Raw genomic sequence first — 25,558 nt, 5'->3', positions numbered from 1 at the left:
ACAGCCTGGTTTCTGTGTCTCTGCACTCACAGTGAGTGCGCTCATTCTAGCAATTCTCGCCAGTGTCTCATGTGTGCATGTGTGTGTATTCCAAATGCAGGCTGTTTCAGAAGTAAACAGAGGGTCATTGCTGGCCAACTGCTTTATAATGGTCAGAATTTTGACCAGACATATAATTTTATAAACTGTTGTACTTCATGACATGGAAGTAACATATTCTTAAAGGATGGGTTCACAATTTTCCCCAGTCTGCCTTAAAACAATATGAGTAACATGAGTATGACTAATATAAAACTTCTAATGTCCAAATCAGCCAAATGAAGTGGATATCTTTCAATGTTACAGTCTTTTTAGTGCCAAAGTCCCTCTTTTTGTGACTATGCTTCCACCACAGCTCAACAGGGAAACATAAATTGGGAATTGGATGCTAAAAAGACAGTAAATGTGGCAGATATCCACTTGATATGACTAACTCAGCCTGCTGAAGCCTCATATAAGGTTCAGATAAACTTAAATAATAATAAAGTACATTTTTGCACATAATGAATGTGTGGACACACTGCGGATTTTAGCCCCCATCACCTACATTGGGTACAGTACATGTACACTAATAATCCACTATTATTCCGAGTATGACAATATTCTGAATTTGATACGGGTCATGGGCCGTTTGGATATTCTGAATTTGGCCTTATTCCGAATGTAGCATCTTCCAATTAAGACATGGGATATGCTGATATTATTCTGGTTTTAGGAGCATTCTTTGGACATGTATACAGTGCATTCGGAATATGGGTTTCAATTGGAGAAAAACAGAGTGCACCTTCTCCACGACGGGGACGGAGGGGATTGGTTACTGTCCCGACATTCAGCCATGGACTGATGATGACGACTTGGTGTGATGCATCAAGAATACTTAGCAGTGTAGTAAACATCATGGGACAACCTTGGTACTGGATGTGCTTGTAACTATATTATACTATATTTATAATATCAGTCATATCAGTATCACTTACAAATATCAGGCAGCAGCTCACTAATGTTTTTCACCTCACTGGTTTACTTCACTGCCTGCGGAGATCTTGTGATTCCTGTTTCCACTGGAGCAGAGGGGAACCCTGAAAGTGAAACCCTCTGCATGTAAACAGGAATATTAGTGGAATATTCATTTTCATTAGCCATGTAAACAGCTTAGTAGGAATATTGTCTCTTTCATAATAAGGGCAAAAACCGGAATATTTTGTGCATGTAAACATAGTCACTGAAAGCACATCTGAAGAGGATCTTTTAATAGCCAGTATGAACAGGAGGAATGATTACAGCGAGGAAAACCTCCTTGAGAACCTGACTGTTGCTTTAAGACAGACTTGAAAAATCCTTCAAGTGGCAGAATGTCCAGAATGTGTTCAATTTCGAGTCTTCCAGATAGTGAATCAATCATACAAGCTTTCATTTCCTCACAATTGGATTTCTGCAACAGTATCTTAACTGGCACAAATCATACATCAATTCACAGACCCCAAATTGTACAAAATGCAGCAGCCAGACTTCTAACAAAGACCAAGAAAAGAAATTATATTATTCTTCTCACGCTGGCTGCCACTTGGTTTTAGAATTGATTTTAAGATCCTACTCATTATGGTTAAAGCTCTTCATAGCCTGACCCCAGGTTACATCTCTGAGCTACTCCCCTATTTTATTCTGTCCTATGCTCATTTTACACCTGCCCATGTAAATGCTGATAACAGTAAAATATTGTAATGGGTCCTAAATCTAAAAAAGTGTATAATGATGAAATTTATGTAAATGTAAATGCAAAACACCTACAAAGTTGCAGTTGGTAGACCTTTCTTTTAGTTTTTTTTCCCCATGACTATATACTTTATGTTGTAATGTCAAAAACAGTTGTAATTTCCAGCTGAGTGTCACAGCTGTAACTGTCTGCCAGTAACGAAGACTCTGCTCTTCTGCCTGAAATTCAAGAAAATCTGAGTGTGTTCTGTCCGTATTGTATTCCGTGTATTGGCACATTTGATAGCAACATTTTTAAGACCAACAATTTTCACGAACCAAGAAAACAATTTCTTAAATCTCCCAGATAAAGAACCCCATCATGAGACTTGTACCTCAAATAACTTTTATTTTGAACTTGTCATCCTGAGCAATTTACACAGCCCTTTCACATGAAAATGTTACAATTTTTGAGTTAGTGAAAAATATTAAAATCTCCATTTACTTATTACATTTCAGTTATGTAAACAACTTCAAATGCAGTGTTATTTAACTTCATAATATTATATATATATATATAAACTCTGAAAAGCAGCCAACAAACCTGATGGCAGCGTGGCCGTAATGTAAAGTGGGATTAGCTAAATGTGTCAGAGAAACTATCACTACTGGAATTGAATGTTTTTTTATTGTAATTGACATAGTGTAGACTAATTTGGTTTCATGCCTCATGTGCCCATGAAACCATTACAAAATAGTCATTGTTCAAGAGCAGCTGTGTTGAACAACTAAACTGGTGATTTTGTATGCTTAAGCTCATTTAGCCTATATTTCAGTTAACTACAGAATAAAACTAGCTTTAATACATATTATTTAATATATCATATAGAGAATGAGCAAAAACGTACAAAACCACCTAAGATGTCCTGCTGATGCTGACTTTGTGCTGTCTTAAGTTGGATGTGTGATGCTAGGCTAACACTGTGTCAGGCCCAGTTCAGACAGAAAAATGATGTAGGGCACACTACAGTTTGTACATCACAACAGGTGGAGAAGATGATGAGCAACAACTGACAACAAATTTAAAAGTAAGATGCCTTCTTCCCAAGACCTCGTCATTCACTGGTTGCCCGTTGTGGCAGGACAAGCTATTTTAACTTTTCTGATTTTCTCAACCTTGTTGAATCAATATTTTGAGGGTTCTGGGTATTGAATAAGCAGTCTAAAGACTTTGGGCTTTGGGTGACTGTGCTAGCAGTTTTCACCATTTTGTGAGATTCTATTGACTAAAATTGTATAAATTAATAAAAATGAATTACAATTAATACATGAATTGATAATAAAATACCCATTACCTGCAGGCAACCCTTACTGAAATATAAGGAGTTTGAATGCCTTTCTCCTCAGTGATGCTCCTCTGTGTGAATGGGCCCTTTAGTGTGTGCCTCCACATCACAAGCTGTTCTGTTTAAATGCTGCTCTGTCAAATTTAGCCTCTTTTACTTTTTATTTCTCCTTATATTCCACAAAGAAATGCTCAAAGCTTGCATGAAGATGTAAAAGTGTGCTACGTACTGACCACTTCACAGCAGTTTGGCATCTGTTAGTAAATGCATAACAAAACTTGTCAGTAGATGAGTTCAACAAGCTCCCACAATTTTTCCTTTGCGGGAGCAAAAGTGACTTTCAATATAAATTCCAATGGGACACAAAGCAGGGCTTCTTTAAGACTTTTTTGGAGAATTCCAGATATTCATCTAGGTAAGACTGAGGTCAAGAAGCCGCTGGACTAAAGAAGACTAAAGCAACAACTCCCCATTTGTTACCATAGCTGTTGGCTCTGAGAGAAGGTAAATCCAAACATTTTCACACGTAGGTTCAAGTAGTTTGAGATTACTTCTCTGAAAGTGTCCTCACAGTAAATGTATATTTTTGAAATAAGATACTTTTTTTTTTCCTGAGGATACATTAAGTACTCTTAACTAACCTCTCCACTCACAGTGTTGATGATTCTGTAAAATGATAAAGCAGTACGTGCTTTGTATAGGTTTGTTTGCAGGGTTAAATTTTGGAGCTGGACTTACATTTTGGCAACCTTTAAGAAAGTCTGTATAGAGAGCTGAAGTAAAACAGAAACTTCCAAATTAATAAAGACCCAGCCTTGGAACAGAGCCTTCTAAACAGTAGGCTATATTGCGTTGTTCCCTCCATATGTTTCAATAAAAATCTAATATCAGCAGCCTTTAAATGGACCCCATTTCTCATAAGCCCTCGACCATCCTGAGTTAAACATTACGGCTTGACAAAAGAGGCGAGCCCACTGGCAAGATGAGGGTTTTTTTTGCATGCTAGAAAATCAATTGTTGTTTAACTTTGTTTAAATCGCAGTGGTTTCAGCTTGTAAAAGCAAGTGCTGTAGTTGAGCCAATTCGTCCTAGAATATGGAAAGTACACCCCAGGAACATGCATTATTTTTTCAAAAAGTCAGATGAAATCAATGCTGAATAAGAGATTTCACTGAGTTATAGGATCTAGTGGAGCAGAGGCTCGCCAGAATGTGACGTCATGACTTCGGCTCTCTATACTCTTAATACAAGTGATCATCACACAGAAAAATGAAAGCGCTTTTTAAAAGTCTAACAAGGTTGCTATTATCAAATGACTTCAGCATAACTTTTTTGCCCACCCACATGCATGCCAGGCAGAGTGATAAAGTTTGCCATTTCATTTTCAAGTATCACTAACATAAAATCAACATTATGAATCAAAGTGAGGTTTTGTGAAACACACCAGTAACACCATCAACCAGAATAAAATGAAACTAAAATGAAGTAATGACACTTTAAAGATGTTTGAAACAAACTGCAGAGATTTCAACACGCTGCAGAACGTCTGGTGAGCTCAGAATGGTCATCTTCTGCAGCGCATCTCCTCTCCAATTCCCCATTCCTCCCTTAATTTGTCCACTGATAGCTCTTTTTTCTTCTCCTCTCCATTCCACAAACACAAACACACACAAAGCTTGTGTCTGTAAGGCTAGGAAGATGACAACTGCCCTCTTAACACCAAACCAATAATAGAAACCATAGTATTGTGTCATTATTCATCACCACAACTTTGGACCACTGTGTTCAAGCTTATATTTATTGTCTGTACGGTAATGTTGGTTTAGCAGTTTTACTCCTGCTAATGTGCCCAAACCAAAAGCTTTGAGGTGTAGGTTGTGAGAAAGTCCATGATGTCTGTATTCACAGTTTAGGTTTACTACCGAAGTCCAATGAGGACCAGCCTTTTGGGAAATTAAATGCATCAGAGCAGCCGCCTCTAGGTGGCAGTGCGAGCAGGGAGTGTTGGCTACACGCACTGGTGAGATGATGAAAAACAATTCAGAAAGTCAGGTTTAAGCAATACATTTATGAGTTTTAAGGCCTGTAAGACCAAAACACTGCACAGCAATTTATAATACTGTCAGACAGGATGTTAAAACTCTAAAAAGTTATCGCCGTGACAATTTAATGTCTTGACGATCGCCAGGTACCTGGAATGTTTGCTTACACGTATTTAAATGGCCGAGTGACGCTGCACTGCATGACAACAAAAGTTAAACTAGCTTTTGCCAGCGTTTTATTTGCTAGAGCCTCTGTGTAGCGCCCTCCATTGTTTCAATGCAGTAGTCTCACTCAAATGAATGTCATGTCTACTTCTATTGTTTTTTTTTTTCCACACAGTACTAATATTGATAACACAGCCTTAATGAGCATGTCCAAATGCTAATAATGTTAATGAGATAAACGGAATACTTGAGATAAATGTCAATATACTACTGGAATAAATCAGGAGGTCACACCTGTCATATCTGCTTCAATCATTGTCTGCACTGCATTGCTGTAAAACAATGTATGTTTGACATGTTAAGCAGACACGATGTGACGTTGCACCATCTGAAAGGCTGGACAATGGTTGGCATATTTGTGATTTGTAGTAAATGGCCTAAAACATATAAAAACACTGGTAAAGTCCTATTTATATATTGTATTTTTTTCACTATTGTGGCAATGGAGGCTTACTTAGAAAGGATAAGTCATCAACTGACTGCTGTTCCCCCCATTACTTTTTTTTTTCAAGCCATTTTCTGCACAAAATCACATTTGTTATAGTTACATTTTATACGTACCTCCTTCTGACGCAAACTATAATTCTGTTAAAGACCAAAATCCAGACCTCGCTTAACTCTATGTTACTAGGCTTCAAAGTTCTAGTTTTAAGTAGATGTCTGGTCCAGAGTGAGTGTTTCTGAGCCAGTAGACATGAAGATCACTGGAAAAGGTGTTTATGAGAGAGAGGTGAGGGCTACGGCTTAGACCCTGAGCTTTGTTTCTGTTCTGGGTGCTAAGCAGCGTGTTAGCAAACCAAGTCTCAGAGCGAAGAGAATTGTTGGGGCAGCAGGCTCTGGGTGAGGCTGGGTTGAGGGCTTGCACAGGCACTGCTGGTGACACTAGATCCAGGACTTGGAGAAACAGGCAGGCTGGAAACGGAGGCCACATCCCTGTCTGAACCGTCGTCCTCGTCGGCGCGATCGGACTGGTGCTGGTGGCTGACCACCACCCTGGAGAACAAGTCAGAGGGAGGCAGCGGAGGAAGAATCAGGTTAATTCACTCTATAGTGTCTGAATAATCCAAACCAAATTTAAATATTTTCTTTGTTTGCACCAACTTTTAACTTACTTACTTTAGTTAGTATTACTACATAAAACATTTTAACAATGGCTTACATAAGTTAACCAAAGAGTATTTAAGCTTTCTCCTCTTAAGCTGTTACTTGCTCCTCTGCATGAATGGTAGTTTCACTCTTTATCTATTTTTACTGACCTTATTTTACACAAAAGGAATGTATACAAATAAAGTGTTTTCATATAGCATGCATCGTGCACATAACTGAATATTATTTAACAAGGTCTGTACTTGTATTGGCCAATTCTCTGTTCAATATTCTGTTCTGTGTATCTGCTAGGGATACTGTTGTGTGTGTGTGTTTGTCTTCACCTGGGTCTGGATGGGCTGACAAGTTCTCGTCTGTGTGGTTCACACTTGGAGGTGTAGCTACACTTGGACCACTGGACAGACACACAGATGCAAATAGTTCAACTTTTCAAATCAAAGCATGGATTTTTGTTCAATAATAAACTGTATCATTTATTGAGACAAATTAATGACATCTTTCCAGTTCCTCACCATGTGAGCAGGGTCATTGGTTCCGAGATGGACTCCTTTCTGACAGAGAGTCCTCAGCAGACTGATACCTGCACACACGAGAACATTTCATACACAGAATCACTCTGCCAGCAGTCCCAGTGTTCCTTCTGCCCTTTGTGTGCTATTACTTTCTTAACATAAAGTAGGAGGAGTTGAAGAGCTCCTGAGTTTCTCTCTCAGTTATGACATGGAGATTAATGGTGGGCACTTTCTCATTTACACAAGTCCTGAGTGAAAGTGTTCCATCTTCATCTCATCAGGGCTTTTCAACTGCATCTCACAGTCCTCCTCAGCGGATGGTCTCAGAATGCCATGAGATGCGGTTGAAAAAAAAAGTCAACAAAAAATGCCACAAATCCTTAATAAACCAACTCAACTAAGAGAAATACCATTATGTAAATGAAGTGTAGTTATAAACACACTGGGTGTTGTATGTTGTACAAATTGCAGAGACAAAGGCAATTTGTGAATATAGATAAAATGGACTTGACATACCTTTGGTCCTGTTGTTCCAGTACTTTTGTTCCCACTGGTCTAGCAGTATGTTGAGGTATCTCGAACACTCGAAGAAGCGGAGGTAGCGAGATGATGCCGGTGATGGGAAAATTCGCTCGAACTGACCTCTGCGACTGAGCTCGTCTTCACTCTCTGCTAGCATGTGAACATCCTCTGGAGTCAAAACATCCAACACTGTGGAGAGGAAGTCCTGATAGAGATAGAAAGAAAGAAACAAGGTTAATAATGTAACTAGAACTCTACACATACAGAATTTCATCAGCATCAACACCATTAGTGGTATTAGAAGTACTGGTAGTTCTAGTATCAGCAGCAGCTTACACCAGTGAAGTTGGTTCACTCTGGCTCGTTTATACAGAGATCCTGCATTATAGCTGTAAAGAAGACCCGTCAGTAAGCTGGCTTCACTTTTTTACACTGAACCAAACAAAGCTGGCATAATGCTGCCCCAGTGTGTGCTTTTACATAGCAAGCTGGTGTTCTGGATTCAGAGCTCTGTGACTACCTCCATGACCGGCTTACTGGCAGAGCAACTCTGTCCCCCTATTCCATGTCCATATCTTTTATACAGAACAGCAAGACGGAATAAAGGTGCAGCATTCCTGCCTTGAACAGGCTGTGTAAAAGGGGCAGCAGCTTGCCACCAAGCACAAGGTTCAGGTGGTCCACTTTGTTAAAGCTGCAGTTACATTTTATTTCACCTGGAATTAAAACTGTGTTTTGGAATTGAATTTCTTGCTATTTTATGTGAAAATAAGCAATGAGTGACTGAAATAAAGCAGTTTGGACAACACTGCACACTCTCTACAGTGATGCAGATTTGTTGTCCATAAGATTTTAAGATTTGCTGAAAGACACTCTCATGTCAGTGTTAACAAATTTTCATTTTCAAATTTTCTCCTCCATTCAAAAATGAAAGCATCCAGTGATTTCTACTAGGCTGCTAAAATGACAAAAACATTTACTCCTTACTTTTGAACTTTAACTGAATAAACTTATTTTACAGCTTAATGTGTGTGTATTTGTGTACCTGGTCAGCATAGCGCTGTGTGAGGTAAAAGGCCCGTTTGACCTTCTCATCAGCAGACAGATCAGGTTTGGTCCTCTCCCTGTTCCCCCCATACAGACTACACACACACACACAAAGTGAAACAAATGGAAAGTGAAACACTTGCGATGCCTGTATGACAATCAGCTACATGTAATTTCATCTCATGTCTAAGACAAGACAAGACTTCTATATGTAGTAAGGGTCCTCCCAGTCCTTGTATGTAAGTCTTAAAAACTCCTCCTACCTGCTGGTGGAGCTGGAGGTGCTGCTGCAGGGGACGACCACATCTTCTCTTTGAGGAATATGAAAACCAGCCAGGTTCAGGAGATCTCTGATCATCTGACCTTTAATGGAAACATCCAGCGCTGTGTTGGAATGGAGGCTGGACCAGAAACACAACAGTTAGAGGATGTAATTTGAAAATATGCATGTATGTATGTATGTATATATATGTGTGTGTGTGTGTGTGTGTGTGTGTATTACCTAGGTGATATGTTGACCTCCAGGATCCAGGGTTTGAGGTTCTTGTCCAGCATGATATCGAAGCCGAACAGCTCATGACAGCTGTAGGGTGTCCGAACGTGCATCTTCAGCAGACTGTTAACATACGGTTCTGACCTGATAAACAATGCACAGGAGATGGAAAGCTTATTTCAGAATCATATCTATTCATAATTTCATGACATTTTTCATCCAAATCTCTGGCACAGTATTTTGGTTACATTCAGGTAAATGATTTATGAGCTAGAACATTTTGTCAGCCAAAGTAAATATTTTATAGTTAATGGTTGTACATATGGGCCTGAGAGTAATGTTTAAAGACTGACTTGAAAAAATGTGAACCTTTGCTTTAATGAAATACTGTATATCCACTTTGACAGGAGTATGAAAAATCATTAAAGTGTCTATGAAAGTTGTCAGTCATCCAGATTATACAATGTAAAAAAGTACAAAGTGAGAGGAAACTTGTCTTTAACATTATATTGAAAATTATCCTCATCAGGCTGTGATGTAAATGTATATATGTAAAAAAAAATACAAAAAATAAACTGATTGAGAAAAAAAAACCCTCAACAAATAATGAAAAACAGAGCTATCAACTACGGTCTACCTTGTGTGACCACTTTCTACATCCAGTGACTGTATGACTGAATGGGAAACAGGAACTTACGCAATAATGGTTTTGATCACAATGTCTTTAATCTTCTCCCATATCAGAGTGGTGTTGACTCCCTTAGAACCAAGATACTGCCACAATGCCTTCAAAGCCCTGAAAACACATGAACAAACAGTACATTTTATTGGAGTTGGTAAACAGAGACGACACAGTAGCGAATAAATGTTGCGTATTTCAGTTTTAACTGTAACTCTATCACCCTTTTTTCCTCAGTTACCATTTATGTCCCTGGCAAGCCTTGTCGTCGCTGTTAGTCTGGTATTCAGAGTTTTTCTTGTTGACGCTGTAGTTGGTCAGGTGCATGAATTTGTTGCCCAGTGTCTTCATGGAAGACGAATACCTGGAGAGAAGAAACACAGGGGTGTTAGCAAAATCTATAAAATATGACCTCTTTCAGACACTATTTAGAAGTCTCTGGAAACTTTTTCTTGTTGTCACAAAAAAAAAAAAAAAGAAATATTTACATAATATTTTCTTAAATAAGTCCCATTACTTTTTCCTGTTGAAATTACAAACTTTATCCTTGGAGATCATTTACATTCAATTCTAGTTTAACTAATCTATTTGGACATTTATTTAGTCAATTGTCACTATGATGGATGTGGTGAAAACTGACTTGCAGCTGGCGAATCGAACCAGTCCGTCAGAGAAGATGTAAATTCTGAGCGGGTCGTAGGATGTCACATAGACGTAGATCCGCAGGTCAAACTTGTTACCACTGATGAGGTAGGGCTTGTGAAGATACCTGAAAAATACAACCACAATAACGATGTTTTAACCCAGTGAGAGAGTAAACGGTGTCAGGTACTGGAAAAGTGCGATGGTCTGTACAGCTGATCTCCTGCTGGCATTTTAGAATCAGTACTTTAATACCTCAATTGAAGTCTAACCTTAACAGTAACAACAACACAGCTTGTTAACAACTGACAAGTAATTAAATGGAAATAAAGACCTCAGAAAAGAAGATGTATTCCAAATTGTAAACAGAATTATAATTAAAACTGTATAAACTCTCTTCTTGTTTATCTCTTTGAAAATGTATTTCCTGCACTATGATTGATATGGCTACTTGTGGACCAGTGGCAGTCTGCTCTGGGCTGCTTACTGTTAAACTTCTAGTGATCTACTGGATTACATACTTCTGGACCAGTAGTGGTCTTTTGCGGGGCATCTGGCTCCATTTGTGGATGACCTGGATACCTATTCCTCTGGCTGAGGCGGGCTGTTAGACAAGAAAGAAGATAGAGAATGAACAAGAACAAGTAACCTGATTATACTTAGGACGTACTCTTTTGACTAATTAAATAAATCAGATCCATCGCCTGGATGACTCATTTTGAAAATGAATTACACAACAGAACATACAGGTTTGATGATCCATTTCTGCCTGGAGCCACTGTCCTCCCAGGCCTTGCGGAGCAGCTTGATGTCCTGAGGAAGGATGAATGTTCGGGGGAAAAAGCTGAACTCTTGTTTGCCAAAGCGAACCTGCATCTTGGACAGGTTCCTCCACAGCCGGTCCTTCCTTCCAATCTGGAAAGTTCCTGGGAAGTGGTTCAACTAGGACAAAAGAAACACCAACATAGCCACGTTAAGTGTAATTCTGGACTGAAGATCTTAAGGATTATTTGATCATTTTACCTTCCTTAAAGTTAAGGCTGGGAGTAGAGGCTAGGATGATTAGTGTATCTACAGTTTTTTACCTTCTGGTGCTCTCCAAGAGCCTTGAAGCCAGGAGACTTCATGTGGTGTCCCCAGCAGCCCAACCAGTCATGGCTTTCTAAATGCACAACACCGCGAAAAACATTTTAATTGTCCAGGAAAACCGCTTACAATTATTTTCATACATGTTCATTTTTAAGGAAAGTACATGTTTCAATCACACTGTAATAAAATTTAAGGCAAAAGTATTGTGCTTTATTGTGCAAAATTATTTGTAAACATTTTGTTAAGATTTTCAGATCATGACCACACGTGGTTAACTATCAAATAACTGATAATGAAATATGTTTATTAAATGAAAATTGATCTTTGCAGCCATTCACAGAGGCATACACACACACACACACACACACACACACACACACACAGAGTGACTTACTCTTGGTGACTTTGAAGTGTGACCTGGCGATGATGTTTTTGACAACATTTGGAGTGACTGGGCTCATCTTCCATTTTAACAGTCGTCTTTGTTCTGCAGGCAACAGCTCCACTGCAGAACACACAACAAAAAGTTATCTTCATAGCATATTATATATATTTTTTCATAGCATCATCATAGCAAATATAATGCAAATACCAAAAGTGTTCATTGCACTTAAACACTAACTGGAAACACTAAAGATGTTGGTAAAAGATGTAACCTGCTCAGTAAAATAAATAAGTTAAATAAAACAACGATAATAATCACATTTAAATTTGCTTTAATAAAATATGATAAAAATAAACTAGGCCTGCAGTCTTGTGACAAACAACAACACTCAATAATAGTTGCTGAAGACCCAGCAGCATCTCTGCGCTGTCTGAGAATCTAGTGCTGAAAGAAACTTGTGCTGTGACATGTCTAATTGAAAACTGGTGTCATATCTCTGTGAGTTAACTGATCTTACTCTATTACACAAGAGTCATGTGTTTCCTAACCTTTCTCATTGGCGGTGCTGAAGTAGAGTGTTGGAGGGAAGAGGGGGAACAAACTGGGAACCAGAGCTGGTCTCTCCTCTCTATCATCTTCCACCTCCAGAGACATCGGCTCCTCAATACTGAGAGAGAGTCATAGTGGGAGAACGACAGAGAGAGAAAAGGAGTGAAGAACAAACAGATTCATGAATGGTAGAAACCCAAACACATGCAGCCTCTCACATCCATACCAATATCACTATAGCACTGAACATTGAAGTTCATATCAAAGAGAGTTACTGTATTAATTTACAGCAAACTTATTCTATTTTTATCATTGATCTGAGCACGTGTTTGTCTGTTGAGTTCTGTCTAAAGTTAATATAGGGGAGCTGTGGAGGTCAAGATGAGATCTGAAAGATCAAGAAAACTCTCAGAGAGAACTACTCGTACGCTGATCACGAAGGCAAATCAAAACCCTCATTTGCAAAAACCCTGCAGGAAGATTTAGCAGACTCAGGAGTGGTGGTGCAGCGTTCTACCGTGGAGTAGTTACTGTGGAGCAGTGCTTGCACAACAAGACCTTTAAAGAAAGGTCAGTAGAGGAAAACCTTACCTGCCTCCTCATCATAAAATCCAATGTCAGAAGTATGCAACAGAGCATCTACAGAAGCCTGATGTGTTTTGGAAACAAGTGCTGTGGAATGATGAAGTTAAAATAGAACTCTTTGGCCACAATCAGCAAAGGTAAAGTTGGAGAAAAAAAAAGAGCAGCATTTCATGAAAAGAACACCTTGCCAACTGTTGACCATGGGGGTGGATCTATCAAGCTTTGGGGTTGTGTTGCAGCCAATGGCAACAGGAAACATTGCACAGGTGGAGGGAAGAATGGATTCCACTAAATACCAGCAAATTCTGGAAGCAAACATCACACTGTCTGTAAAAAAGGCTGAAGCTGAAAAGAGGATGGCTTCTACAATAGGATAATGATTCAAAACATACCTCGAAATCCACCATGGACTACCTCAAGAGACGCAAGCTGAAGGTTTTGGAATGGCCCTAACAGTCCCCTGACGTAAACATAATTGAAAATCTGTGGGTAGATCTTAAAAGAGCTGTGCATGCAAGACAGCCCAAGAACATTGCAGAATTAGAAGCTGTTTGCCAGGAAAAATGGGAGAAAATCCCAAATACAAGAATTGAAAGACTTTTAGCTACAAAAAGCGTTTGTAAACTGTGAAATCTGCCAAAGGGGATGTTACTAAGTACTGACTATGTAGGGTGTCATAATAATTTATGACATAAAAAATATCTATGCATTAATGTTTGCTGAAAATATTGTGTTTTATGTTCCATATCCTCGAGTGACTGTGTTTATGTGTTTGTTTCTTTTCAATTAAAAAAAAAAAAGAGATGCCCAAACTTTTGCATACAACTGTAGGTGTATGGGAAACATTTTATGAAGCATTATTAGGGAGTTTTTCCTAACTGCTGTTGCCAAGCGCTTGCTCATGGGGGAATTGTTGGGTCTCCGTAAATTAAAGAGTATGCTCTAGACCTGCTCTACGTAAAAAGTGCCCCAAGATGACAATTGTTGTGATTTGGTGCTATATAAATAAACCTGAATAGTTGTCCCATCTTACAGAGGAGCTATAGGGGCTTTCGGACCGTAGGAACCTTTTCATAGTTGTAAGAACTGTTGGAGTAACTACCCCCTTTTTATTGCGTCGGTACTGCAGGAACTGGGAACGATCGTAGTTCTTAGAACACCGTTTTGAGGGACTTTTTTAGCTCCTACTTCAGGGTAGGTCCTCTCCCAGCACAAGAGGAACCTAAGGTGACATAAGCGTACGGTGATTGGTCCAGTAGTTAAATGTACATTGATTAGTCGAACACATGAGTCAATGCAGCACTGACAACTGCCATTTTTAAGAACCCATGAAAAACAACCGCATTGTCTAAATACGCACGTCTCCTTTCCATCTCTGTTATAATCATGAAACCCATGACACACAATGAACACATAGCTCTGATCACAGCATTGTATCATGCGCAGAAGTGATGTTGCTATACCAACCACTGGCTATCTCACTTCAGCATTTCTTCAGCGTTGATGTTGGCGGTGTGAATGCAAACAGAAAAAAAGCTCTTGAAGGTATGTAGTTCTCAGGGGAGCTCCCTAGTGGGTAGTTCCTCTCAAGGAGTCCCCAGAACTGTTTGGTCACATTTCAACAAATATACCAAACTATATTGACACATTTAAGCAACATCACCTAACTGCGTATTTAACAAAGCATAAACTCTATAGACAGCCATTTACACAACATACAGTATATTAACTTTCTAAAAAACATGGGAAGTGTATCTACAATGACTGTTCTGTATACTTGTTAAGTATATCTACAATTAAGTTTTCTGGTGAAGACTGACGAGTTCTTGTCCTTTCAGCACCAGAGCTCTGCTCAGCTTGTTACTATTAAAACAAACTGCAGTCTCACAACAATGGCTGGACCGTATACGAAACACTAGAGGTCTTTTAATTTGAAATGACGGACTCAGGAAGTGGCGACACGTGGTGAGCCCCCAGGAAGTGCGCCAGGTTTTGACTGAAGTCATAGGGCCTTTCTCAACACCAAGTGCGCCAAGTTCTGTTTTGCGTGCTTGCTAGTTTGGACTCAACTCAGGAGTACAAACTTCTGATGATGGGAGGACTCAGAACAATCATTCTGCAATTGGAATAGCAGCATACTTGCTAACAGCACCAGCTCGGCTTCAATGCAACTACCTGACTGTTCTGTGACAAAATAATCTCATTCAGACAAACTAATGTGGCAACTACTTGTTAAATTTCATCTGCGAGACCAACGTTTATCTTCCAAAAGGAATTATATCATATATCAAAATGCTACAGAGACATTAGAGCCCCTGGTAAATTACCAAAGAGCTGCACAGATCAGTTCATTGGACCATTTTCTCCCCGGGATGACGACAGACATTGACTGGCTAATTATCTCAGAAGTCGGGCTGCTAGAAGCTGAGATGATGCTGGTCTCACCCAGCCAGCAGCTCCTTAGATCTCCAAAAATGTAGGCATTATTTGGATAAACTGACCACATTTTGGGAATTTTTGGTTGCTTTCTCACCTGAAAAAAAATTAAAACTTAATAAAGTGTGTGACATATTACAATCCTAGAGTGAGAATTTCGACAGCTTTTAGCCTAGCTCAAAATCTCCACCATTGCTGCTGGTTGGCACGAAATACATTCTGAGATACTTGGTTGTGCCAACCTTTGGCAGGCTTCAGGCCTTCGGCCAACCAATGGTGTAACTTCGTCTGTCCGCTCGTCAGTCCGTCAGTCCATCAGTCAGGCACTTTCAGGTTTGTAGGGCTGTCCCCACTGTTGCGGTCCAGCCAAAAAGTAATGCAGCTAGAATTAAGTTCACTAACTTCTAAATAACAGCAGTTAGCATCCAGTCACCACTCTAATTTGTAACACAAGACAAGTGTGGTCAGGATGGATTCTTGTTTACACTCTGCCCTAGTAACATGATGCTTGTGTGGTATAGAGGCATCACGCAGAGTGTACAAGAACATTTTGACACAGAGTACAGACAAATGAAGGAGTCATACGGATATCTGATCTACCTAAAATTAACATTCCCACATTTCAAAATTTAAAAATACTATTCACAGAGACTGGGCAATTTGCCAGTAGAGATCCAATAATGGCTAAACATAAACAGGAGCACATAAATGGCTACATTTCATGTAAGGAATCATTCTACAAAGCTCAGAAGACTCAACAAAATAACACCAGTGATGTCGCAAGATAAGAACCCATCAAATCAGTGACATGTACTTTTACACGACTGGTTAACTGCAATCAATTCAAAAATTGAACAAATCCTGAGCTCCTTTTCCCACATACCATAATCCACTTCAGATAAACACAAAATAAAGAGAATTTACACCCAAAAAAAGAAACCACTCACGTGACAGTCATATATGAAGCAAGGAATGATGGATAAACGGATGAATGAAGGACAGCTGATGATATTATCCCCTCAGATGTTTTCTCTTAAATAAAATCCTTCATGCACCAACAGGTATACAATGGCATTACAGCTACACTGACCTAACTTACCACTATACTATACATACAGGAGCTATAGCTTTCAGCAAGGGGTGGGGGTGTACCTAAATGTATACATAAACAAATCAGCTGGTTGGGGGAAAAAGGCGACAATAGTGGTCCCTATCCAGGCTGTTTTAGCAGAGAATCAGCTCCGAGTCTTTGGTAGGGAGTTCTACTGTTGAGGCCATCACAGCGGAAAACAATAAGATACACAATGCAGCAGACCTTTCCACCACGCTCTGCTGCTTTCAGCCCCTTTTAACAATGCAGTGAGAGAGAATGAAAGAGAGAGAGAAAGAGACCATAGGATCTGATGGATCTATACTTTATGGCATTTTTGGGGACCAATTAGAAACCAGGCTTAGGTGTGTGGTGGTCCAATGACAGGACACTGACCATGTCTCAACCAGGCTCATAAATGGGCCCACAAGATATGGATATGTTTTTAATATATATTGATTAATTTTATTTTTCTTGCCCAACAGAGCTTTATAAGCGCATAGTGACACCACTGGGGGCCTTGAAAGATATTTGTAGACACATGTCACTTATCTACTGCATTTCGAAAGGATATTTGTGTGATCTTAATGGAGGATTATGTTACACTAGGTGAAAAAGGATCTATCGATTCTATATCTATTCCATAAGATGGATGAGTGATGGTTGTGAGAAACGATCCACAAAATGTTCCAAAAACACTACCGTGGGGACTGTCTGTAAGAATAGAGATAGAATGTAGTAGTCTCCTATAGAGTTTGCATCAGTCAGTGTTTATTTTCTTTTAGTAATCTTAAATGTCATTGTTAAAAGGGGACCTATTATGCTCATTTCCAGCTCTATTTTTTTAATTTTTGAACTCCACTAGAGAGGCTTTGCGTGATTCACAGCTAAAAGAACTCCTTATTTATATTATACTGCCCCTTTATGCAGCCCCTCAGTACAGTCTCTGTAGTTTCTGAACAGGCCATTTGAGCTTCTGTCTCTTTAAGGCCCCCCTCCTGATGAGGCCACTCTGATCTGATTGGCCAGCATTCAGGAGCAGCCATATCAGAGTTGTGTTAAGTTACTGCTGATGCAAACCCAACATTTCCTGCTTTACTGCTTCAAATTAAAAGCTTTTAAATGACTAAATAATGGGAGACTTTTATTGTGAAGAATTTACAGAAAGTGGCATGTGTTTCTCACCAAATTAGCAGAACATCTTTAGTGGCGCTAAAAACCAGTTGAAACAACATATGGAAATATTTGGAGCTCTTTGTTCAATGGATCAGTTAGAAATAACACAGGGAGGAAAGGTACAAGTAGACACAGCCACAGTGATGATGATTTTTGATGAAGAGCTGCAGACGACCAGCACACCTCCAACAGGTAAACAGCTTATTTTACTTTATAGTGCTATGTAATGGAGTCATGACTCAGTGCGACCACCCCCAAACAACAGAAAAACGCCATTACGTTAGCAGAGCGGAGCAGCGAGCTTGCACACTGTGTATGGAGCAGTGTCACGAGCCGACATCAGCTCGGACTGAAAGTAGAAAAAACCGTCGTAAACCAAGCATTCAGAGCAGTCTGAGGCCATATGTTCTCCATATGTTTACCTCATTATCTGACACGTTGGGTACTTTTAATATGAACATCTGACATTGTAACATTACATATATGACTGAAAATAAAATAAAGCATAATAGGTCCCCTTTTAAAAAAAAGCAGCTGAAGTGTGTGCATGTGTGTGGAGTTACACCCAGTCTTACCCAGCGAGGAGTGTAAGGGATGCTGTGGATGAGGTGCCGTTGATGGACGAGCAGTCTGAATCATCTGAAGAAAACACAGGAAACCTAAAATCAGTTGTTTACACCATGAATAGAGCCGATTACAAGCTGACTGCAGGCAGCTTCAGTGCAATGGAGCTGTAAGTGTGTGTGTGTGTGTGTGTGTTATTACATCTTACCATCATCACTACAGGCATTCTCCAGCTCATCAGGCAGCTCCTCCTCACCTCCATCCACTTGCATAACACACTCTTGACTGCAAACAATTATTATAAGTAAGTAACATTTTCAGAATAAGGATGTGATGGGGGGGGACTGCAGTATTCATTGACTGAGAAGAAACTAGCTGTTCCTCACCCAGATAGCTGAGTCTCTCCAACCGGACACTCCTCTGACGGTGAGGGAGAGGAAGGGGAGGGAGATGAGGATGACATGCAGGCATGCTGTCCCTGCTTGGTTAGGTGGATGGCGGAGATCTTAGTGGTCACAGAGCCCACCAAGGCTCCTGGAGGATATGAGGGCACGGCTGAGGGTGAAAATACAATCATGAATCTAAAAAGTTTGCAGCACTCCATTTCTCGTTTCATTCTAGCTACATAAAAACTGAAAACTAAGACTGTTCTTGCTGTTCTTGAGTCAATGATTTCTCAAGACATGAATCATGTGTCTCATGATTTTCTATCTATTTGAGTCCAATATTTCATTGTATTCAAGGTAAAAACTGTTAACCGCTAATTTTTATCTCTAAAGTTGAGCACAAAGTTTGTTTCTCTAATTACAACAAGTTTCTTAAAGCATAGCATAATCATAAGACATTTAACTGTATTAATAGAATCCTACTTTTATTATTAGCTCATTGATAATTTATTACCATAGTTATAAATATTTCTGCAAAACCTGTGTTCAAAATGTCTGAGGTTCTTGACTGCTAACCTGTAGACTGAATGGCCATTCTCTCACCCCAGGTTTCCCTATACAGCTATGGTGTACATTAAGTAAACCACTGATTCTGATTACCTGGGATGGCATCCAGCGTTGTGGGCTGCTCCACCTGAGTGGCACTGACACTGGCACTGAGCACAGTTGGCGTGGGGCCATTTGGAAAAGGATTGGCTGCGGGAGGACTTATTCTTCTGCATGTGGACAGGGTGCTTCCTGGTGAACACTGACTTTCCTGGGCCTGCTTGTTTGTGTCTAGTGATGCTGTTGTTTGGGGCTTACTGTGAGAAGTTGCTGCCACCACTGATGAAGGACTACCTCTTACCAGCAATGGACTGTCTAAAGCAGTTATTTTTGTGCAACTGTTCTGTGCCTGAATGGATTTTGTTGCTGGTTTATCTGAATGACTCTTCCTTGTAGTTGTTGTTGTTTCTCTTGTTGTGCTTTTTATTTCTACTTTTGCAGTGTTGAGACTGGAGGCATCCTTTCCTAATGCTGTCCCCTGGTGGTCACAAAGAGTAAGGCATAGAGGAGGCAATGAAGGCGAGGAGGAACAGTCTGCGGCCTCAAGCTAAAAGACAAGACAAGGAAAGTTTAAATGTGGAGGAGGATGCAGTAAATGGACCTACAGACATGGACATACAGATAAATGTGACAAAATGTAAAAAATTCTGTAAACGCCAACATAATCAGTAATTGCAAGGACTGGTACTGCCATACTTAATAGACAGCACAGCTCTAATGTGCTGATATTAAAACAGAAGCTGAGTTCATCAGCAAGGGTATGTATAACAAACATTAATCCTAACTGTGCTTTAATGAAATGTTTTCTCCATCTGAGCATCATGGAACAAAATAACCAGTTTCAGGTGTCCAATATAGTTCTAAATGGAAAGCAGGAACTCCACCAAAGTCTAACCTTTTTAACATTCTGACTAAGACAAGAACTATATGTATTTCATTTTAAGAGTTGAAAATCCAACACTGTTGGGTGAAGATACCTTTTTTTTTTCATTTTGGACATATATTCCACTTAAAACTTAACTTCAATGCTCACCATCAACTTGTTAGTTTGTTGCAGAGCGGGCTGTCCTTTGATGAACAGGTCCTGATGACAAACTGACGAAAGAGACTCCAATCCTAATGGCGCATCACCTGTGGCAGCCTGACATCTGCTCATAGCTAAAGTGTTTCCAGGTTGAGAGGTCTGGAGCGACATACATTTCTCTGTGGTACTCGTCAGCTGAACATTTAACCCAACCTGGCATTCCTTCTTGGGGATGGAGGAAGGGGCACTGGTCTCTATGAGGCTGCTACAAGCCTGCTTCCGTCCTGTTGACAGTAACTGGTGTGAACCTTGAATCCGATCAATTTGTTGTGGCAGGGCTGGAGACCCGTCTGGCACAGTGGTGAATTGGCTCTGGGTGTTAGTTTTACTTCTATCACCGTTCTCCTGTAAAGAAACCACAGATGGGGCCACTGCTGTCTGCCTCACAGCGGAAGCAGATGAGGCAACATTTGAGGAGAGAGGTTTGGCTTGGTCCTTTCTCCTGGACAGCTCTAGGGAAGGCTGACTAAAAGGCACTTTAGTGGCTGCAACTGTCTTGGCGTGTGTACTGACAGAGGTTGTAGTTGTGGGACTATCAGCGTTGGAGCAAACCCGGAGCTTCCCCCCACCCCAGGGGGAGGACTGGTTGGTGGGCATGGCACAGTCAAACAAAGCTGTGGTTATTTTTGAAGGGCTGGGGGTCTTGGGTGGAGATGGACAGGCAGAACAGGGATTTATAGTCGAGATGATACCAAATGAGCCTGAGGCGAAAATACCTGTACCTCCTGGTTGCTCCCCACTCCGTTAGTGTTTTTTCAGAAGAAATGAGTTTTGAGATGTCAGCTCCAACTGAACAGAGTTGTGAATTTTCTGTTCGTCGCTGTAGATTGACTAAAAGTTCTTGATGAGTCCTTACCAGCAGCAATCATAACTGCCACTACAGCTGCAGAGACAGTTAGCAGTACAACACCTAGGCCTAGCACGTGTGCTGCAGGTCAGCAGGACACTGTTAGCGCTCTGTAGCGATGCAGTGTTATAAGGCAGGCACATGAGGATTTTTTTTTTCCTGAGGCAAAGTGGTTCACACTCCAACTAACAGTCACACTTTTATATAAGTTATATAATTTAACGTAAGGCCAAGAGTTGATGAAAGAGTCTTGAGGGCATTAGCTGATGCAAACAGAGCCAGAAGCAGATTTCTCCTTATTCTTCTTACCAACTCTGGGGATGAAATTAAAGCTTCAGGCTGCATAACGTTGCATACTTGGCTCACACTCAGGGATCAGGCCTTGAAGGAGAGAGTGGTGTCCTTAGAGTTTTTCTATCTTCCTCAGTCACTTCACAGGAGACAAGAAACTTCCAGCTTTCACCACTGAAACTACACAAGAAGAGAAGTCAGTCTGAGAGATCCAAATCTTTCTAATGATTCATTATCAGAAGAGTTAAGCATTCTGCTCCCTCTTGTATGGAAAGAACGTCAGTAAAAACTTGTTTATTGCAGTACAAAGCTGAAAGTGACTTGGTAACCCTTAAGAAGCTGCAAAATATTTCTTGTAAAGATGTTATTGTTTGTAAGTATAATAAATAAGGTGGTCCACTACTGCTGAGGCCAGTCAAACGTCACCATAACGGCAACACTATTTCAACAACGGTTTTCTCTTACAGCCCCTTTCTCACAGCTTTTAACAACAGTCCCTTTCTAACAGCTTTTAACAACAGCCATTTAATTACATTGACAAAGCTGACATTGTTGTGATGTTATGTCACATATAAATAAATCTTCTGTGGACACAATAGCTTAGGTGTTTAACTGTATACCATGTGGAAACATGATGTGTAATCAATAGTTACCTCTGTGACCAGAAACTATGCGAATACATGAGGCACAAACCGAGGCTAGTCTGAGGCCATCAAGAGTGTGGTATTGCCAATAACTTGCCTTTTATTGTGTGTGTGTGTGTGATGTGGATACACTTTTCAGCAGGCATAATACCATGTGTTGAGGTTGACACCATGCTAAAGCTGCTGTCAATATGACGGAGGTCCAGGAGGAGAGTGTAGTTTCACGTGTGTGTACTTTCAGGACACGCCGCTTAGCTTCACGTTAAACTGGCTAATTTGCGAGTCGTTTTCAGGAAACTAACTAACTTAACGCTAAACCGGTAATGTTTGATCACTAACTAATGTTAAGGCACACTTATCCTTACGGTTAAATAAAACTGTAATCAGCAATTACCTCACAGTAGCTTGTATCCGTCTGCGTTGGCCACTGCACCGTCCAGCTTCAAATGTTAGCGTTAGCAACAACGACTCAACACAACAACAGCAACTGTCAAGACCGCCCAGTGGACAGGAGTGTCAATAACAAAACACAGCCTCGGTATCAGTCTGTAAAAATGTATTCGTACCTACATGGTCCCCTGTAACATGTTGTTACACTGGTTTGTCGATGCTGCTACTCGTTAGAGTTTCTTGCATCGCAGTTGCTAGCTGAAAAGTCTGAGTGACACATCATGGCCGAAGATCGTCTATTGACGCCAGATTCACTCGGGAGCCGTAATTCCGCCTCACTTGTGCATCAGAGCGCCCTCCGCTGGCTCACAGCGGCGTGAAGCAGCACCACTACTGACACTGTTAGTTTTGATAGTTTTGGTAGTGGTGATGGAGTGCTTCAATGTACTGCACCCCAAAGTAAACGTGTAAATAGGTTATTTATTTCAGCCCAATACGTTACCAAGTTTTCCTTCAAAAATCCTCAAAATGTTCCTTAATGGCCTATATTGTATTGAAGAAACAATAACATACAAAAACAACAAAAATCAGTGTGGTCTGTTTATTTTACGTACTGGGGAGTATGTGTTTCAGTTGCTATGTATTTAATTTTTTGAAATTATTTTTTTGACATCTTGTGTGCAGATTGACTACACAGGCAGTACTTGGTTTTAATGTATCACTTGTATTCATCTTCTGCTGCTTCGCTATGAGAGGTGCAATATATAAAAGATATAGCCTATATATATAAAAATGTTCATAGTTATTATACATTTAACATTTACCCCTTTAGGTATATTACTGTCTGGAAATGATAAAATAGCCTACAGATCACATAGAACACAATTGCTCTCTCAGAAAACAATGGAGCAGAATTGTTGTTATAATTACAGAGGGTGCAGCATGATGTTGTACAAGTTGTTAAAGACAAACCTGTGATTTTTGGCTACAGTATAAATTAAATTGACTTGACCTTAGAGAACAAAAAAGTATCGCTGGATATACAAGTTCAGTAACACTTGTAGCTCCAAATGCACAATTGTTAGTGGATGTATTGTAGCCTACAAATCATAGATATCGAATATAGAGCACAAAATGACCAGACCACAGATGAGCAGTCTGAGCATGACAGAAGGATGGTCCAAACACATTTATATTACAGGTGCTGTCATAAAATGTAATATGTATGGCAGCATTTGTGGATTAGAGTATTCCACTTTTTCTGAAGTATGACATTATCAATCTTCTGTAGTCTGTTGTTTAAAACAGTGAGTACTAAGTAATATTTTGCCATCAGCAGTTGGTTTCAGTTGAACATTTGTTGCTATAGCAACTGCTACTGGCATTTCAGTTGTGACAAAACTGACAGGCCTCTTTTATCAACTCTCCAAAGACCCTTGTCTTAGCATTATTTGCCAGTAGGCTTCTCAATTTCTCATGGCTTTTTGTTACTGTTCTCTGTGTATGTACTTGGAGATGTTAAAAGTGGGGAAGCTTATCTATGATCACAACGCTATCCATTTGTTCTAGGCTAATAAGTGTTTGGTATTAAATTTGCTATGATGAGTCAGTGTTCATTCAGCGATGATTGTTTAAATAATGATAATCATATTATCTCACAGCTGGAGTCTGTCAATAAAGGCTCACAGGAATTATGACATCGTCAACGGAGGAACAGAATGGAATAAAATAGAATTAAAGAGTCCATGTCTGAGTCTGAAATCACTCCCACGTTCACTCATTCACCACTACAGATACCATATATAATTTAGGACACCTACTATGATCATTTTGTGTCATCACTGACAGAAGTAGAGTTGCACAGCGATACTCAAATTTTCTTGTCTATAAAAGTTCTGTTCTAAGTTCTTAATAAGGTGACTTATTAGTGAACATGTAGTCCAGGTTATAAAATATATTTTACACCACTCATTTTATTTGTAATATTCTTTTGTAATATTATATATATATATATAGGGAGAGAGGCAGCTGCTGACAAAAGTTACATTTGGTCCCACTTTGGTATAATTGGCTTTCTTGCACTGCATATTCCACAATCCACCACAATACAAGATTGCATGAGACATATTTTATACATGTGCTATGGCAGGAGTCCTGGCTACACATGAAAATTTATAGTCAAATTTAAAAACTAAAGTCAAACTTGGCAGTAGTCAAAGGAAAGGAACCATTTAGTATATTTGATTTTTTTTTTCTCAGGGAAAAGAGGGAAGATCATTCCTAGTTAACTATTGTAAAGAAAATGTGTTACTATTTGGGGAAAACAAAACAATGAAACAATGGTTAGGCATATACTTCATTTCTAATTTTGCTGACTCTCCTCTCAGCCAGTCTGTGTTTTCAAAGCATTTCATTTGTCTTCACTTGGTCAGACTGACTGCTAAGCTTGGACTGTAAAGAAAACTTCTAGGGACCAAAGTGCCCAAAAAGTGCCTTCTTTCTCTTGCTGAGGACCAGAGAGGCATGTAAATCACAAATGTCATCACTAGAGGGCTCAGTGGAGGGAAGACTATGAGACAACATCTATCTTCCTCCCGCCTTTGCTCCTGACCTTTCTCTCCTCCCCTTGCTCCTCTTGTTTTCCTCTTTCCTATCCTTTTGTCCCATTTATTCCTCTCCTTCTCTCAGTACTTCCTTTCCCCCCTTTTTATTCTCATTATTTTTTATTTTCTTCATTCTTTCTCATCTCCTTCTTCCTCCCCAGGAAATATTGCTTTTCTTTCCTCCTCACTTTCTCTGTTTCCTTTCCTCTTGTTCATCCTTCCCTTGTTTTTCCACTCCTCCATCAGTCTTCTCTTCCCTTTCTTTCCCTCACCTCCACACAGTTTCCTATCCTTTCCCCTCTCTCCTTTCTTTTTCTTTATTTCTCTCATCTTCTTTTCCTCTCCTTCTTTCCCTCTTTCTTCCTCCTGTCTCTACTGTTTCCTCACTCCTTCTTCCAGACCCCCCTTTTCTATCATTTCCTCTCCTGCTTTCCTCCTCTTCTCTCCTTCTCTCTGTCCTCCTCTCTTCCTCACTTCCCTCCTACAT

At 39.9% G+C, this 25,558-nt stretch overlaps 1 protein-coding gene across 5 annotated transcripts; it reads right to left on the bottom strand.

Moving 5' to 3' along the window:
- Nucleotides 1–2,116: 2,116 nt before the first annotated feature.
- ttll4 (tubulin tyrosine ligase-like family, member 4) lies at nucleotides 2,117–22,783 on the bottom strand. Of its 5 annotated transcripts, none has more exons than XM_044365662.1 (22): nucleotides 22,645–22,783; nucleotides 22,473–22,565; nucleotides 20,246–21,614; nucleotides 19,267–19,759; nucleotides 18,607–18,775; nucleotides 18,429–18,505; nucleotides 18,232–18,295; nucleotides 12,369–12,487; nucleotides 11,830–11,940; nucleotides 11,432–11,508; nucleotides 11,094–11,288; nucleotides 10,868–10,950; nucleotides 10,345–10,473; nucleotides 9,946–10,068; nucleotides 9,723–9,821; nucleotides 9,035–9,169; nucleotides 8,796–8,933; nucleotides 8,531–8,627; nucleotides 7,480–7,690; nucleotides 6,964–7,031; nucleotides 6,775–6,845; nucleotides 2,117–6,337 (listed from the first exon to the last, which is right to left on the bottom strand). In XM_044365662.1, the coding sequence occupies exons 3-22, from the start codon at nucleotides 20,891–20,893 to the stop codon at nucleotides 6,148–6,150; spliced, it is 3,297 nt and encodes a 1,098-aa protein (XP_044221597.1). In that variant the 5' UTR covers nucleotides 20,894–21,614; nucleotides 22,473–22,565; nucleotides 22,645–22,783; the 3' UTR covers nucleotides 2,117–6,147. The 5 variants fall into 5 exon arrangements, with proteins under 5 accessions (XP_044221597.1, XP_044221596.1, XP_044221595.1 ...); XM_044365661.1 differs by having other exon boundaries at nucleotides 22,649–22,783; XM_044365660.1 differs by having other exon boundaries at nucleotides 22,473–22,783.
- Nucleotides 22,784–25,558: the final 2,775 nt, after the last annotated feature.

This window comes from Thunnus albacares, chromosome 11 (assembly GCF_914725855.1).
Source record: "Thunnus albacares chromosome 11, fThuAlb1.1, whole genome shotgun sequence".
NCBI lineage: Eukaryota > Metazoa > Chordata > Actinopteri > Scombriformes > Scombridae > Thunnus > Thunnus albacares.
Note: the sequence above shows the minus strand (reverse complement) of the source record. Positions and strands in the feature narration are given on the sequence as shown.

What these genes read in the sequence shown, in the direction of transcription:
- ttll4 (XM_044365660.1), bottom strand. Translation starts at nt 20,893, where the DNA reads ATGCCCACCAACCAGTCCTCCCCCTGGGGTGGGGGGAAGCTCCGGGTT. An exon ending in GAATGCCTGTAGTGATGATG is followed by an intron (nt 18,296 to 18,428) that starts GTAAGATGTAAT and finishes TGTTTTCTTCAG; the next exon opens with ATGATTCAGACTGCTCGTCC. An exon ending in ACCTCCAGCTCCACCAGCAG is followed by an intron (nt 8,628 to 8,795) that starts GTAGGAGGAGTT and finishes GTGTGTGTGTAG; the next exon opens with TCTGTATGGGGGGAACAGGG.